This window comes from Sphaeramia orbicularis, chromosome 5 (assembly GCF_902148855.1).
Source record: "Sphaeramia orbicularis chromosome 5, fSphaOr1.1, whole genome shotgun sequence".
Lineage (NCBI taxonomy): Eukaryota > Metazoa > Chordata > Actinopteri > Kurtiformes > Apogonidae > Sphaeramia > Sphaeramia orbicularis.
The window spans coordinates 40,948,861-40,967,762 of record NC_043961.1 but is presented as its reverse complement, the minus strand read 5'-3'; the positions used below and the strand labels follow the sequence as shown (position 1 = coordinate 40,967,762).

The window sequence follows — 18,902 nt, the reverse complement described above, 5'->3', positions numbered from 1 at the left end:
GGCAGGTTAAAGGCTGCTGGTGTCAAGGTTAGGGAAGTCTGACCAAATATTGGGTTGGAAATATGATTTGTAAGTATTGGATCTGGTGTTTTTATAGAGATTATGATTTAACCAGAGCTGAACTTCAACTGCCTTAGCTTTAACAGGACACTGTAAGACAGTACACTGGAGGAAAAAACTGTTACACCACCTTAATATGAGCAGACGACTCACTCTAGATTTAAGTTTGCTGCTATCAGCTAACATTAGTCAACTGGGAGTGTCAGCCAGATAGCAGCTATTGTGTAAAATTGATTTGGTGCCACATTGGTTTACATGACACATGATAACAAGAGCATTCATTATTCTATTCTTTTATGACATCATCTTGTTATGCTACGTAGCCATTTCACCAGCAAAACAGGCATCGTACTGCTTGAGATATGCGCATTTTAAAACAAATTTTAACACACACTTTTTTCCCTTCCATTGTCTCTTTTTCCATTTTCAAGTCTTCTTTAAACACTGTCCTTATGCCTCAGGTTTACATGACCCATAGCCATCGTTTTAACTCTACCTTCTTTTTATAACAATGGCATTGATTTACACGCTGGCAGAATGGAGTGTTCTGAGAGAATTTTTTACCTAAACAAACAGTTTAAGTGAGCTATAATAGAGTTATTGATCTGAATGTTACATGATCTGCCCTGACACAAGTATACACACCTACATATACAGTATGTAAATACACACTGGTTTTGACTAGTATGTGAGAAAAAGAGGCCATAACACATTGATCTTCAAACTGCACTGGATATTTGGGACACTAACATTTGACCTGATACCATCTTATCTATAATTTCTTTGAAAGATGAGTAAATGAGGACAATGCTGTGACCATACACTGTACAGTATTGGTGCAGTATTTTAAAGCAGAAATAATTTGGCTATCATTAACAGACACAGGTAAATACATAATCATTTCATTAATCATTGATTAATATCTCTATATCTCATTATTAATATCTCTGTCAATACATCCATCTATGCCAGGAGATTATGTGAGTACAATTTATTTCATATTTTCTATCTCTAAAATTACATTATTCAGTGGTGTTAGTGCCATGACCTGCCCTTTTTCTAAAGGAAAAAAGTGCACTGTGTTACTGAGTGGATGGAAAACATCCCAAATGATTTTTTACTACCCAGGCAGAGCTAAAGCTAATGCTGTAAATCACAACATTTGACCAGACAACCTTGAGTTGCTACAGTGCAGACATTTCAAATAGCAATAATATCAGAAACCAGACGACACTAATAAAACTCTCCGAGCTTTTCTTCACCCTTAGTTATGTGACAAGCTTTATGCAGGTTCTACAACCTCGGCTGAATACTTTAAAGACCCCTATGGAAACAATGTCAGACCCAGTGGTTAGTGCAGAGCAGGTCACTTCCAGTCAATACCTAACACTAGTGGGGGATGGCAGGAGTTTGCAGGTGGTTTTATATTTTTCTTTCTTCCCATATGACTCTAATGTCTTTTTACTCAAATTTTAGCATTTTCTTTCACAAGCAGTGGGATTCAAATTAGTTTTTTTTCTACAGGTTTCAACCAAACACTAAATGTGCTGTGAGCCTCCTTATATTAGCCCTCAGGTCCTCAGGCATTTTTGAACATTCTTCATCTTTTTTTTCTTTGGTGATCATTTTAGCTGTGTTGCAGCTTTTGGCATGAAATTTGGCAAGAACTGTTCTTTTTAGTTATATTTTTGAAATCCAGTGTGTTTTACTCTTAGATGTGTTTTATTTTCCCATGATGCATTTTGCACCCTCTGGTTACCTTTATGGCAAAAATGTGCACACAAAAAACCTGCTATAAAATCATCATACAGCAATATGTCACAGATCTCTTAAACAACTTCAGCCCTGTTCAAAACTACCAAACATTCAACAATTTTCAGGATTTTAACCCTTTAAATTCCAGGTTATTTGAATTCTGAGTGATTTATTACCAAAAAAAAAAAACCAATTGAATATTTTCTATATAAACATTGGTGGTTATTAGAGCCTTGGATGTATCAAAGATTAGCAACAAAACTGGTTTGAGTATTTTTTCTGCAGTGTCAGATTCTCCCTCTGGTTACCCTCGTGGAAAAAATGCCCCATTGACTTCCATTATAACCACTTTTTTTTTTTATCTCACTGCCAGGCTGATGCATGAAATTTAAGAATTGCATGCATTGGCCTACAAATATTTTTTCTTTTTTTCAAGAAAAAATGTTGACTTATGATTATTTTATAGTAGTTTTCATGTGTGTGTACATTTTTGCCTCAACGGTAACCAGAGTATAGTAAATGTGAGGAGGGCATAAGGGTTACGTAGAGGATAAACAGAAGAAGATGACCCAGAGTTAACATATTTAACTACTTAATGTAATTACTACTAAAAGGACACACCACACTACCTTGCACCATACATGCTAGTGCAGTGCAATAATTCCCCTGCTTTATTTCAGATTGGTTCCAGAGATTAGTGATTGACTGGTGATGATAACGGTTCAGTTATTAGTTTTCTAAAGTGTCATTAACTCACTTGAAGGGAAAACAGTTGCTAAAAATGCAAAAATCCTTTCCACCTAGATATTCATAGGGTTAGTCTGATGCTCAGTTCCACATTTATTAATTACAGGAATGCACCGATTGCAAAATTCTCTGCCTATACGGATACTGATATTTGAAATGACATTTTCAGTGGGATTTAGCCAATGCCAGACACTGAAATGTATGAAAAAAAAAACCTTTTTAACACAACAGACAAATATGTGACTGCGACTGATGAAAATACATCTAATCATACTGATATTGCACAATATCCGCAAATATCATCCAATATGGATATGCATCTGATACATTGTGCATCCCTAATCAATTATTTTAAGCCAGATCTAAGATTTAAGAGAAACTCAAAAACTGAAAAGAACTGATAGATTGAGTGTTTGGTTTTCTTTAATCTTGAAACATACCTGGAACAGGTAGTAGAGACCCCAGGCCAGGATGACGATATAGTAGATATTCAGCAGGGACACGATCACGATGGAGGCATAACCAATACCTGATGAGACACACAGAGAGAATGAAGATGAGTCCATAGATGAACTGAAGAACTGCATCAACCAGAGCTCCCTCGACTTTAGCGACTTTATTCCACTCTTCTGACACCTTTAGACTGTTCTGATTTTCAGCTTTTCATCCCCTTCCTGCTCACTGAAAACCCCAAAATGTGTTGGTTTTGAAGGTCTGTGAAAAAAAATAAAGGCTGTAGTGTTCTTTATAGGTTGAAAACCAAGAATTCCGAGAAAACCTCTGGGATTTGCTTTAAAATGCTGATAATGCTTACATGCTTTGACTTATTTTGAACTCAGACCATTGTGGAGTATTTTCACAGTGTGCTACACTAAAGTAAAGGATCTGAAGACTGCATTCACTGCTTATCATTATGACTTATCTATATTGTTAGCTTTCCGGGGGTCTACGGTGAGCTCCGTATCGAGCTGAAGAGTTCTGTTTATCTCAAATATAGGGTCAGCTGACGCATCATTCAGCTCAGTCTGGCGTTGAGCCATGGTTAGTACAGAATCAAGGCTTTGAGCTTTTATGTGTGTGTGTGTTTGTGTGTGTGTGTGTATTTATTTCAACTACACATTGAGCGTAAGGAGAACAAAATCCCCTGAAATGACAGCAGACAGTATAGCAGTCGGGGGGTTACGTAAAGACTTGAACGTGGATTAGGTTTTAGGTTAGGGGTTAAGTAATGACTGTGACTTTTGTGTGTGTGTATCAGTCAGTACACAAGGCCACTCATCCAAATTAATTCAACGTCACTGCCATCTGTGTGCGTCCACGTTGGTTTCATCCACATGAATGTGGTCTCGTTGGCTGTATGGTCTTCATGTGTGTTCATGTACCAATGACAGTTCTTTCATAATCACATACTTTGAATCACTTGACTGATTAGCATCTGCCGAACGCTTACATCTCTGAACACACACACGTAAACCACACACAGTCAGTAGCTCAGATCACATGGAACAGTGATGTTCAAACAAACACATGCATCCTCCTCCATGATGTCACTTCTGCTGCTGCTCTGCTGACCTCAGCTGACCTCAGCCACTGTTTACATCCAAAACACAGCCTTTTTAACACACACACACACACACACACACACACACCCTCACACACACACACACACACACACACACACACACACACACACACACACCTACTATATTCATCTGTTTTCTCTCTATATCCATATTTACAGTAAAAAAATACAGCTTTCAAATATTTTTTAGTAAGTCAACATTGGTCATAAGTGTGTGTGCGTGCGTGTGTGTGTGTGTGTGAGGGTGTGTGTGTGTGTCTTGGTGTAACACACAGTAATAGTTAATAGATAGTGGTAAGAGCTGACATCCAAGTCTCACAGAGCCTGGAAGATCTGGACTCGTGTGTTTGCATGAGATACTAATCTTGTTTGCACTAAATAAAGGTTTTTGGTCCTAATGTCCTTCACAAAACAATAGGAAGCAGTTAGTTATTTTCAGATTTCTTTGTCTGTTGATCTTTTTAACAAATCAGAAGGTGTTTAAATAATCTCCAAAACTAATCTCTTACAACGAGAACTGATTGGACCTTCAGTTCTACCATGACAATGTCTGAATCTGCTGGCAGGAGCAGGTTGTGGTTGATCAGTCAGATGAAAACAATCCAAACAAGCTTAATTTCCATGGTGTGTTTTGTTGAAATAATCTAATAAGTTTAGTCCAGCTGCTATATGTCACCATCTTGGAGAAGCATGTTTGATATTTACAAATGGGACCCCTGATAACACTGGTCTATAATTTTTTTTTTAGAAATCATCTGCCTCACAGATTAAATGTGCTAAATGTAATGTATTTTAATAAGATTAATTGGAAAACAACTGACAAAAGTGCTGGTTTGCTGAGGTTTTCAAGGTAAATGATAAAGTGTTATTACCCATACATGTTGGTTTATGTACATTTTTACAATAGATTTATAAATATTCCACTAGATAGAACCTGTAAAGTGAACGTATTGTAATGTGCAGACAGTGTTTTGAAGTAGATCTGGTAGCTCGGAGACAAACATTCCTTTGGAGTAAAATCCATTCTCTCATTAATTTTCAAACATCACATTTTGACCCAAGACTGTATCTTGGAAACTTCAGCCAACCAGCATTTTTGACTTGATTTTTCTTTGTCAGTGACTCACAGATGGTAAAATGTCACTACTTCTGGAAGCATTTTACTTGTAAACCAGTGTAACCTGCAAATGGGAGGAATAATATTAAAACCTAAGCTTCTTTGGGTGACCACATTGAACTACACATTTCCTGTCCATCTTCATTTTCCACCATCAAATAAGGGCCTGTGTACATAAAGAATTATTTTTGTAGTGGAAAATTGTTGGCAGAATGCTGGCTGAAGCAGTTGTGATGTGACAAATAGAAATAGACCAGTGCTGTGTCTTTCCTCTGGATGGCCACATGCCGCTGCTGGGAACACCACAAAAGATGCACTATGGGGTCAAGGTCCTAAAGGGATCAAAAAGTCCCATAAATAAGTAAGGAAGACCTTATTCACCACACCTTCAGGTAGAGCCATAGCTGCAACTGAAAATGACTTCCATTAACCAGTTATTTTCAGATCAATAAAATGTCCTCAAATGTATCATTTCGTCCACAGAAAATTAAATTAAATTTTTTTTTTCCAATCACACATGTAAAAGTGCTCTTAATTCCCTGCAATATGAGGCCTCATTCATCTTTCTATCATAAATATATGTAAAAGGGCAAACAAAACTGTAGTACAGCTGTCCATCTAGTACCACTTGGCCACACCCATACAGAGCTTTGTCAAAAAAAAAAAAAAAAAAAAAAAAAAAACATTTTAAAAAATTCTCTAACCAATTATCAATTATAAATTATATGAGTAATGTAAACATAAACAACTAATAAATTTATTTGTGCACCTCTAGATAGAAGTGAATGGAAATAACCCCAGGTGTCTGCATAATTCAAATACACATCTCATGTATTTTAAGGCTGGATTTTTCCCCCAAAACCTTTTTGAATTATGCTTTGTGATTTCAAATTTAAGCTAAAACTAACTGTTTCAAATGAAGACCCATTCTGCTCATAGATGCAGCGCTTGGAAGTTGTTGTTTATTTTGTTTTTTTAAACATCATGATTAGCTGGTGATTTGAGAGGACAGGACACTTCTGTATATCTGCCTTGTTTTCAGGCTGTGGAAAATGTACGCTGTAATGGCCTGAGTTTGTCTAATCACATGCATTTTCAGACAGACAGGGGATCAAATGTGTTACTAAGATGAGTTTGACACCCATGATCGATACTAACGAAATTATGTCAATCCGCAAAAGTTTAATATCGTTTTGGCCTTTCGTCCACATGACACCGGTGTTGTTGACATCTTGAAACAGCATTTGTGGAGAACGGGTCCCAGAACAAAAAAATCTCCCAACGCTGCCCTCGTGTTACCGTATGGATAAGCAAAACACCACTTTTTGGAAACAATGACGCCATACAACCATGGGACTGGAAGAAGAAAACCCTGGATGTAACCTCATGCACATGCTCACTGCATTCTTCTGTGATTTTAGTATATCTGCAGCTGTGTCTGTGTACAGCACCACTTATAGGTGTGGCATACGTATTACACCGTTTTAACCCAGTTTTCCCGTTTCCACCTGGATGCAGATATTTCTTGAAATGATATGTGTATGGACGCAAAACTTTTAGAATCCGCAAAAGAAAAATACCACAAGCGCTGTCGTCTGGACATAACCTCAGAGAACTGCAGAAGGAAGGGGTGTACTTTCAAATAATGGCAGTTATTAATTGTGAATGAGTCTGAGCTATCTTCCCTTAATTGAAGATGTGGAATTTGAGTGAAATTTCAATTTAGAAATGAGACTATAAAACAATAGTCTCCTTCATTTTATCTCTTTCTTTTTATCTCCCATCTCCCAACCATTTCCTGCTTTATATTTCCATTCTTCTATTGTTCTCTTTCCTGTCTCATTCTCCTGCATCCATCCCTCTTCTTCTTCTTCTTCGTCGTCTTCTTCTTCTCCACATTTTCCATATCGCCTCCTTTTCCTTTCAGTCTCCCCTCTTTTGCTTACGTTTCTCTAACACTCCATTCTCGTCTCCATCAGTCCTCAGATCTCACTGCTTTGCCCTCCTTTCTCCCTCTCTCTCTCTTTCCTTCTGCCTCTGATGTGTTGCTGTGCTGTTACCATAGCAACGTGTGGTTCGGGACACTCTGTACACCGTCTGGGGCGTGTGTTTGCGTGTATGTGCAAGTGTGTGTGAGAAACAGCGGGAGGATAATGTGTCTCGAAAGGAAAATCGAATGGTTCTAACGTTCAAGCGAGAATAGTAGCACGTGTAAATAATTAAAAATCCAGACAGTTGAGCTGCAGATGGTTATGACGATAAAACCACTCCAGCAAAATGAGAAATAGGAAGGAATCTGAGAGAAGCATATGGATGGGCTTGAGACAAATCCTCTGTATGAATATTAAAAAAAGGAGCGAATACATTATCCTTATTTGGAGGGTGGAGAGCAGGAGGAGAGGGGGAGGTGATGAGTAGAGGTGAGAAAAATGAGAAGGATAAGAGCATATGAGAAGGAAAAAGAGGGAAAAGAATGGAGAACAACAAACTGGAAGAGATCCGAGTGACAAAATGAATAGAAAGTAAACCTTTTCCTCTGAATCACCTCACAGAGGAAGTGATATCGGTGAAGGAATCTTGTAACTTTTTAACAGACCTTCGTGGAAGAGAGGAGGTTTTCACATGCGAGGAGGTGAGAGTGAGGGAAGGTTAAAGCACAATAGAGGCCTCAGTGTGTTGGTGTACCGGTACAGCCCCGGTTGCCTGGTGACAGCTGCAGGGTAAAGTCTCAGCTGCCTGATTGGAGGAGAGTCTGGTGTGACTCAGCCTAATGCTGCACAGCAGTTCCTCTGTGAGAAGAACAACAGAGGTCTGGAAAAATTTACACTCTAGTAAATCACAGAGTGAAGTGTTGAGGTTTACGTCTGCACCAGCGTCTTGTGGAGTCCAGAAGATAGCAACCGCCAAAATGTCTTCTGGAAATTATAACCTTTCAAATATGTCACCACAACAACTGACAGCGACACTAACAGGCCGAAGACTCATATTAGCGGTTTAGCCTCCACTAATGTAACAATGAGACCCTGGATGGAGATCCAACAGTCAACGGGTAAACCAGGGGTGTCAAACATGTGGCCCGCAGGCCAAAACCAGCCCGTCAAAGGTTCCAATGAATTTGCGAAGAGCAAAAATTACACTGAAGGTATTAAGAATCAAAGGTGTCATATTTGTTTTAGTTCAGGTTCCACATACAGACCCATGTGATCTAGTACAATAATAACATAATCTATAAATAATTGACAACTACAAATTTTCTTCTTGAAAAAATAACACTATACTATGAAAATATTTACATGTACAAACTATCCTATACCAATAAAATGTAAATAACCTGAACAAATATGAACAAGCTGAAATATCTTAAGAAAATTATGTACAATTGTACCAATATTCTGCCTGTTACTAAATGTTTTGTGCATTTGCAGATCCACTGTGATCTGTACGTTGTGAAAAAAATAAGCTGTGATGTTATATTGTAGAAATTGTTCTTATTTTAGTTCCAGACTGCAAAATTTCAACAATATTCTGCCTGTTACCACGTTTGTGTAAATTTGGGTGTAATGCACATGTATAAATGATAAGTTGAGGCATAATGTTGTTAAAATTGCACTTATTTTTCTTACAAAATTTCAGTTTTTTTCAGTTTATTCACATTTTTTGGTGAAACTCTGTAAATGGAAATATTTTCATAATTTCATGTTTTTATTGCACTAAAACAAAGAGGAAAAGTTGTCATTATTTATAGGTTATTATGTTGTTATTTTACTGGTCCGGCCCACTTGAGATCAAATTTTATTTAGATATTGCCAAATCATAACAAAAGTTATTTCATGACACTTTACATATAGAGCATTTCATAGATAGAGGAATAAGCCTTCAGGAAAAAGGATGTTCTGTGGTTCTAGATCAGAACTCATCAGACTTGAATGTGGGGCCTGATGTCCTTGTACTGGGTCATTTAGTGAACAGCACTATGTAATCATCAATCAACCCAAAACATTAGTGTTAGAATATTTTTGCTGTCAAGTACCCAGTCACAAATGGTCTGTAGCTACAGAAGGCTACCCACCAGTAAAGATGGGGCAGAGCTTTTCCCAGCAGGTGATGCCACCCTCGGAGGTGAATTGACCCAGGGCGACCTCCAGGAAGAAGACTGGCAGACCTCCGCCAAACAGGAAAATGAAGTAGGGGATGAGGAATGCACCTAAGCAGAAGAAAGGGAAGAACAGAGAAGATTAAAAAAAGAATGAAGTATCATTAACGGTATAATAGTGTAAACCTTGGGTGTCAAACTCATTTATGTTCAGGGGCCACATGCTGATCCCACATGGGCCAGACCAGTACAATAATACTATAAAAGAAATAATGTCAATTTTTTAAATTACATAAAGGAAGGAAAATGTTCACATCTACAAACTATCCTAAAAACAAATGTGAATTACATGAACAACCATGAAGAACCTGCATTTCTTAAGAAAAATAAGTGTAATTTTAACAATACTATGCCTCAGTTTATCATTTACACGTACATTACAACTTACAGAACACAGGAAATCTACAAACAAACTTAACACTTAGTGACAAAATATTGTTCAAATTGCACTTACTTCTCTTAAGACATTACATGGTCATATTTGTTATTCACATTTTTTGTGAAAGCATAGTGTGTAAATGTAAACATTTTCATGTAATTTTACTTTTTTACGGTAAAATAAAGACTAAATTTGAAGTTGTCATTATTTATAGGTTATTATAATAGTATTTCACTGATCTGACCCACTTCATATCATACTGGTCAGAATGTGGAACATGAACTAAAATGATTAATATAATTGATTGTTAATATCTTCTGTGCAATTTTTGCATTTCACTAGTTTGTCCCATGGGCCAGTATGTTTGACACCCTGGTGTAAACCATGCAGAACAATGCTATCATTTAACACAAACAGTTTTTGAAAACCTTACCTCCACCATTCTTGTAGCAGAGGTACGGGAAACGCCAGACGTTTCCTAAACCAACAAAGCCTCCAGCCACAGACAGGACAAAGTCCAGCTTGCTGGCCCACTTCTCCCGCTGGGGGTGTTTGCCCTCTGCCTCATCTTCAGGTCTGGTGCCAGGGCTCTTACCAGGAGATGGCTTCAGAGTGTCCTTGTGGAAATCCTTCAGGCACTGAAGTTTTTCTTTTTGAGCCATTCTACAGGAACAGGACACAGAGAAAGAAGCTTGTTTAATTAAGTCTGAAATTAGTTCAGTGTTTGATTCATCAAATGCAATAAAAACCTAAAAGGATGCAAAAACCAAATAAGGATGTTTATTAGATCATGAGCTAAATAGATTGATTTTGATGGAACCACTTAATAGAGGCTGGATATCTGCCAAACTGGCCTGTAGACCAACAAATAACACACAATCCACAATGTATCATCATTAAGTCAGTTGGTAGCATTCTGTCTGCTTGGGTTAACCATCTGAAGTAAACTGAGACTGAAACCTCTGGAGAAAGTACAAAATTAAATAAATAAAAAAAACATTTTTCTAAGTCATTCCAGACTAGGACAAATAAGGATTGTGACGTTTATGGAGAGAACTAAGTACAGGGAATTAAAATAAGTGTCCAATCTGATCACAAGCCTGAGCTGGAGAACACAATAGGATGAACTGGGCACCTTCAAGTATTCTGAGGGTATTCAGCCTTTAGGTAGACTAATAAGCTTGGGTGCTTTCTGTGGAGCACAATGAAAGAGTAAACAGAGTAAAAATGAAGTTTCTTTCAGTTTCTAGGCAGTTTAGCACAAAGTCATGGAAACCTACTAGCACTATTAAAGGTCACAACCCCACACAAAAAAAAACTAACTGAGGTTTGAACTGGGGTTAGAATTGGATTTTTTAAAAATTAATTTCCAGGTTGTCATCTACTGTCCATTCTATATTAGCAAAAATAAAGATGTTTAACTCTCTGCCCTTTGTATATATACACCTAAGCTTTGTTAATTTGTTAAATGCAAAAAGTGGTACATGAGTAATTTATTATCATTCGATGCAACACTGATTTTTAGATCGTACCATATTCACCATCAGGTCTGTACACTGCAAAAAATGAATATCTGACTTAAATAAACTGATTAAATAAATAAATATATAAACTAATTTAAGCAATATTTATGACAAAACAAGCTACATTGTTGGGGGGTGAGCATGGAGGAGACAGTAACTGTTTAGCCTCAACAAATTTTTACTCGTTTTATGCAATTTTGCCTTTACATATCTACTGAGTCATTATGCCTTCATACAACCATTTACATATATATAGCATAGTTAAAAAAAAATCTTACTACAAAGAGTTGAAACAAGTATATTCTGCTTAAAATAATTTTTAGCATTTTTACAATCCTTAGATTATATTGTCTTATTTTAGGAAAACTTGATAAGTGCAATTTTCTTACAACACTAGCAGATAATTTTACTTGAAGTAAGACATTTTAACCCAATAATGACTTTAATTTTCTTATTTTTGTACATGGCTTTTTTGCAGTGTAGGGAATCATCAACACCACAATGAACAACTTCTTAAACATCTCATCCTGTGTATTGTATGAAATGGTAGAAAATTTGTATTCTGATACTCGACTCCACCCCCCCACCCCCCCAGTTAAAGTTAATGAGACTTCGTTGAATGAGACTGTGTGATTGGCTGGATGTCTAATATCACAGCCACAGCAGCAAAACAACACAGCCTGAGCAGTAAATTTCCACCAGGCAAAGGCCACAGGAGAGTCAGACATACTTAGTAGTCAGCAGATGTCTGTCACTGTGGAAAATGTCATGTCTTTATCTCTTTCCATCTGCCATGCTGCTTTGCCCTCAAACTCCAGCTCTCCCTCTCTCTGTATTAGACACAGGACAGGATCAAGGACGTGACAGAATTTGGATAAATTCCCCTACAGATACATTTATTTTTTCCAAAGTGCTGGCATTTAAAAGCACTTACCCTGAAAACCAAAACCAACTCTTTAACCCTTTAAATAAATGACAACACTCATGAGGGCAGCCTACTATTTGGTGATACAATACCAGTGTTTACTAGATGGTCTCATTAAATTAGTGCTCTTATAATTAATTAATTGGTAACCAACCTTTTGTACATGTGTATTAAGTCTGGTTTATAAAGTTCCCTCAAATAAGTTAATTAATCCTTTAAATAGACACAGCATACATTTAGTTTAGCTGAATAACTTCCTTAATGAGGAACACTAAAGAGGAAACTGAAAACTGGTCTGTTGTGTATGTGTGTTTACACTATGTGCAAGTATTTCCTGTTTGACGCCATTTGCTAAAGGGAGCAAAAATACAGACCATGATACTACTTCCTCTGCAGAAGCTGCTGATATATTAATTCATGTAACAGAACCATTTGGATTAAGGAGTATTTTTTTGAGAAAAGAATTAAAATATGTTTTATGCACATTTTCTCACTTGGGTTTTTACCAGTTTGAGTTCAATTTCCAGTCAGACTCTCTTCGGATAACCTTTGCAGATATCATATTGTATCCACTTCAGTCTCTGCATTTGTTGCATGTCATTTATTATTAAACACTTTGTAGACTTTTAAAGCAGTGTGGAGGTACAGATATTTTGAGAGGCAGTATATAAGGGGATAAAAGCCTCACAATGATTACGTTATATAGTTAGGCATCATCTGCAAAGAAACAAGTAGAGGACCAAGAATGATGCCTTGTGGAGCTCCAAGGACAAGTCTATTAACAATGGGTCTACAGACCCTCTAAAGTATGTCACTCTAAGACACAGTTCACCACAATAAAATGTTCCTGGAATTTTGCATCTTCCTGGCACCAAAACTTGCAGAAACACATCACTACATTCAGACAGCAGGTCTTCATGCACAATTCAGATTTTTTGGTGAAATCCAAATTTTTTGTGTGCTGTTTCATATTATACATTAAATGCGACTTCTGTCAGTTTTGAGTATGAACTGAACACAACCCTGAAGTGACCCACATGTGCAAGGAGGTCCTGATGTAATATGTGACCATGCAGGCACGCACTGTGTTTATGAAAGTAAGTATGGAGAACTCAGAATTGTGCGTTTGTCGCATTTCAATGATGTAAAGGTTGGATAAATGAGACCTAGCTGTTCAGACTGAGGTCGCATTACAAAATATTAGATACGTAACGGATTTAGGACGACATAAAAGTGGCCTGGGTCGAAAAAAAACAAAACAATCGGATTTGGGCCATATTTACCTGCAGTCTGAACGTAGCCTATGATACCACAGAGACTCTGGTTTCAAGCAGCTCTTAATGTAAAGTGTCATGAGACAACTTTTGTTATTATTTGGCACTATATAAGTACAATGTGATTGATTGATTGATTGATTGATTGAGATAATCCTACTCCCACTGTCAAATACAATGTTTAATTGTATTTTCCAATCTGGGTTTGGTATCTGTACAGACCAGCGTATGAAAATGTGGAACAGTGCTCCATCTGAATCAGCGTCAGTATTGTTATCCACTTTACTCTGCAACCTGACAAACCCAAATGAAAATTTTGGTTCCAACTCTTGGTTTGGGAACGACATTATGAAGGACATACAAGCAACTCCGACACAAATGTCTTTGAAACTCCAGTGCTGAAAACCATGACTGGAAAACCACCAGTAATAACGAACACATGAACTAAGCACTGAGCAAGAATAGCAGTCGTTGATCCTGTTGGTGGGTCCATGAAAAGTGCTCCAAAAGGAATGCCAAAAGCAAACCCAAAGAAGATGTCACCATGCTCCCCATAAAATTTGATTATCCAGAGTCGTATTTCAAGTAAGAACGTTGTCCTCAGTGCAGACCAGCGTCCAGTGGAAGATATAGAGTTACTCTTGTAAATTCTCCAGTGACAGCTATGATGCATTAGCCCGAACACTCACAGTTGCACAGCTGCCTTAGAAGTGACATCCAGAAAGAGTGCAAGAGTCCGGCCCATGAGAACCGCTATGAACTATGGGACGATTTACGACTCAGGCCAAAGACTCCGTAAAACATAGAAGCTCATTGTCTGGTGTTTGTGTTTGTGTATGTATGAGATCACTCCGCCAAGACTTGTAGGCAGTTACTTCAGAACCTAGTCATTACCACACGTACACACACACACACACACACACACTTTTCACTCACTAAGCACTTACATAACACACGCTCCTATTTTAAGACCATGTACATTTCCACTGGACTTACCGCCTATTAAATCCACTCGTACTCCTGCACCCTTCCCTCCTTTCTGTCATCCTCAACCTCCTTTCCACTCCAATTCCCTTCCTTGTCATCCCCTTCCCTGTTCTTCAGTTCTTCTCCCTTGACTCTCCCTCCTACCGTTCCTGACCTTCCTACATTTCATCCATCCTCCCCATTGCTTCTCCCTTTTTCTTTCACTTTCATTTATGAGGAATGGAAAGATACTGAGTGCATGAAGAGGGCAGGGGCATTAAGAAAGAAACAGGAAGGGGGTGATAAAGCAGACGACAGTTAAAAGAAGAGCAAAGATAAAAGCAACTAAAAAAAACAGGGTATAGAGATATAGATATAAGCAGATAAAATGAAGTGCATCACAGAAAGTAATCAAAAATAGGTGTCATTTTACAGATAAAAGTGAAACTGAGCAAGATTAAAGACAGCCCAATGAAGAAGACGAGTATGCAAAAAAAATGGGAAAAACAATGACACAAAAAGGCTCAGTGTGGTTAAAACAAGAAAAAAGAGCAAGATAGCGCTCTAACTTTCAGTCTTATCTAACTGGGGTCAACAGTCACTATTGATTTCCGTTAGGGCTAGGGTGTTTTTGCATTGTACTTTTAGTCCATATCCAGGTTACATGAGGTCAACAGACTCACTGCTGTTTACACATTTACACTTATCTCATCCACATATGCTACTGAAGTTGATCTCAGACGGTATTTAGACTGTGTGCTTTGTCTGAGGATCAGTTTCAGAATGAATATGTGCAAAACCCTCTGACAGATACAGTACGTGGAAGACGTGGATTCGGCTGTTCTGTTTTCAGCTTAGTCGGTTTGGGCCTAAACTGGTGCTTATCATTTAGTGCATTCAGGCTGCAAGTGTTATTTGTACAATATCAGACAGGCATGGTATATGAACTACAAAAAAAAAAAAAAAAAAAAAAAAAAAAAAAAAGACTACAATGTCAGTCTAATATTTTGCAATCAGTCTGAGTCAATAGAATACAAAAGACCTAATCTGAATACAACTGGTCAGATTATATTTTCTGATGCAACAAGGCTTAACTTGTATGACATGACATTTTATACATACACACACGCTACTTAATTTGCTATGTTTTATTATTGTTTTTATGATTATTATTACCACTTTGCTAGTTGTTATATCTATTAGTATTTTCTAATGTGCAATTGCCTGTTTTTTTAACCCTGTTTTTCTTTTTCAGAGTTATTGTGCTATTTTCTTGTAGTATTTTTTATGTGTATATCCAGTGTTTGTGCTGCTATTGGAACCTCAATTTCCTGAGGACTCTGCCCAAAGGATCAATAAAGTTCCATCTAATCTAATCTAATCTACAGAAAAAGAAAAAAAAAAACAACAACACTATACTACACAACTCCCATGTTCTAAGGGATGATATTAATATTTGAGATGCTCTTGATTTGAAGCAGGAAAAACTAACGGTTGCCACTTTTGCAAGAACCATTTGTGATGTCATCAGGGATGTAGGGAGTTAAATATGTTACTGGCAGCTGGAATTACAGATTACTGTCCAGTTACTATCACGTGCCCTCCTGCTGATCTACTGTCTATCTAGGAAACACAGTGACATAGTAACGTCATATGTATATTTAGGCTTTGGTTTGGACTGAGAGGAGAAAGCTGCAGAGGGAAGGGGGGGGGGGGGGTGGTACTCTCACGTTCAAGGTAGGCCAATTTTACCATCTCTGTTTCTGAGGAATGGTACATATCCCCTTATGTGCAGTAAAAATACATTTTAAATGTCTGAAACCAAAAACCAGAGTGAGTCAACATGCCGTCATAAGGATGTAACCATGTGAGATATCTATAGTGGTGTTTGTGGTCATCGTTCACTCTCAAACTGAAAGTCCTGAGTGAATTCCTTTTAAAGTCATCAGTCTAGATCATCTGTGTCAAACTCGTCTTAGTTCAGGGGCCACATAGAGCACAATGTGATCTCAAGTGGGCTGGACCAGTAAAATAATAGGGATAAGAACTTTTACGTACCTTATAATCCACATTCTTCACTTTGTTTTAGTGTGGAAAAAAGTCAAATTGCATTATGAAAATATGAATAACCTCAAAAACCATGTAAAACTGACATTTGTTAAGAAAAATAAGTGCAATTTCAAGAATATTACATCTCAGTTTATTATTAACACAACTTACAGATCAAAGTGGATCTGTTATTTGTTAAAATGTAACTTTTTTTTTCTTAAAACATTTCAGGTTATTCATATTTATTAAGGTTATTCACATTTTATCATGAGAATAGTCCATAAATGTAAATATTTTCATAATGCAATTTGACACCCTTGACTGTTAATAAAACAAATTCCTGCTGCCGGCCGGATTGGAATCTTTGGAGGGCCGGTTTTGGCTCCCGGGCCCGTGTGTTTGACATCCCTGGTCTGGATCCTCCCACTAGTCTAATCTCTACACACTGGTTTCCCTTCCAGCTGCTGCTCCCAAGACAGTCTTTTCAACTACCATTAACCCTACCATAACCATTAACTGTTCAACTTATAGCACTATGATCCTAAATTATGGGGCAGTTTAAAAAAACCCTGGTGTATACTGTGTGTGTATTTATGTGGGTCAGGCGCTGGAGCTGGTTAATATGTACAGTAACAGTGAAGGTCCAGGGACAAAGACACGGGTCATGGTCATAAATGTGTGGCAGCAGCTCCTGCAGCGTATGAGGGTGATGTTTTTATCCACCGTGGACTCCGCTTTCATTTATAGAAACCTCTCTGGGAACGCTGCTGAGATTTCACCAAGTGCGTAGACACACACACACACACACATCTAAACTCAGGTTACTTAGTTATAAATGATTTAACAGCGAATAAACCCACTAACTAATAAACTGTTGGACTGACAGACGGACACATACGTACATACGTGGGCTGAATGACAAACAAGTATTGCTCATTTAGATGGAAAACCCTCGGACAGAACCATCCATTTAATGAATACAATTGAAAATATATCATCTTTATCCAGTCTAGCACTGTGACAGTTAATCCATTACCTGTTGACGAGAGATTTACTCATTTGGTAACTGATTAATCAGTCTGAGTTACTGAGTTTTTTTTTTTTTTTACAAAAAAGTAGTTAAATTCTCCTATTTCAGCTTCGTCAATGTGAATATTTTATTGTTTCTTTCCTTTTCTGGTACTGCTAATCTGACTTTCTTTGGCTTTTGACAAACCAATGGATATTTTTATTTTCTAGATGAAACAATAAATCCATTAATATAGAAATTAACATCATTACAACATTTAACAGTCAGTAAAATCATTTGCTGCAGCTCTATTCCAGTCCTCACGTTAATGTCATCTGCATAAGCAAATAAAAGTTTACTCCCCATATAACACGTGTCAAACAGGAAGTTGAGTGTTTCACAGATAAGGAAGTGACAGAAGCAGGGACTAGGCTGAACATGAGGAGATAGTGAACACTACCAACATAGACCAAAACTTCACCAGACGGAAAAAAAAAAAAAACAATCCAAGGTAACAGACGTTTCAGTTTTGTGCCTTGTTTGATAAATAGGTCATCATCGGTGCAGAAGCACAGCAACACTTATGACAGAGACAAATATATTCCATAAAAACAAAGATCCAAGAAGTGGAAATGTTGACTCATGCACAGATAACAGTGTGACATCCAACCCATCACGCTCCTCTGATGACTTTCCCGTATGTTGACCTATACATTGCACACAGTCGAGGTAAAACTGTGATCAGAGTTTACAGGAAGTTACCAAGATCCACCACTGACTCAAACATAGTCCACAGTTTAGAGCAGGGGTGTCAAATACACGGCCCGGGGGCCAAAAACGGCCCGCTAAAGGGTTGAATCTGGTCCGTGGGAGGAATCTGTGAAAATTTGTTAATGTTTTTGTTCATGTTTGTGCATGTTTTGTTTGGTTTTTACTTAATTTGATCATATTTGTTGGCTTTTGTTTTATTTTGTTTATTTCTGTTCATTTCGTTCATGTTTCTCAAATTTTTTGTACAAGTTTTGTGCTTGCTCTTCTTTATTTTGTTTATATTTGTTGTTTTTGGTGTAACTGTGATTATGTTTCTCAAAATTACAAAATTTTTTGTGTATTTGTAGATCCACTGGGATCTGTAGGTTGTACTGAATGTGTGTAAATGATAAACTGAGGTGTAATATTGTTAAAATTGTGCTTATTTTTCTTAAGAAATTTCAGGTTGTTCCTGTTATTCTCTCTCTTTTTTTTTTTTTATAAAGGATAGTTTATAGATGTAAACATTTTCAACATGTAATTTTACTGTTACTCTAAACACAGAGAAAAGTTTGGAGTTGACATTTATAAGTTATTATTCTATTTTTATTCA

At 37.3% G+C, this 18,902-nt stretch overlaps 1 protein-coding gene across 1 annotated transcript in view; it reads right to left on the bottom strand.

Moving 5' to 3' along the window:
• The window catches only part of LOC115419589 (sodium- and chloride-dependent taurine transporter-like), a 43,198-nt gene that overhangs the window by 20,922 nt on the left and 3,374 nt on the right, over positions 1-18,902 (bottom strand). Inside the window, exons 2-4 of the mRNA XM_030134475.1 lie at positions 10,227-10,456; positions 9,331-9,465; positions 3,003-3,091 (exon numbers count right to left, since the gene is read on the bottom strand). Of these exons, the coding sequence (XP_029990335.1) occupies positions 3,003-3,091; positions 9,331-9,465; positions 10,227-10,455 (453 nt within the window). The 5' untranslated portion in view covers position 10,456. The remainder of the gene's footprint in view (positions 1-3,002; positions 3,092-9,330; positions 9,466-10,226; positions 10,457-18,902) is intronic.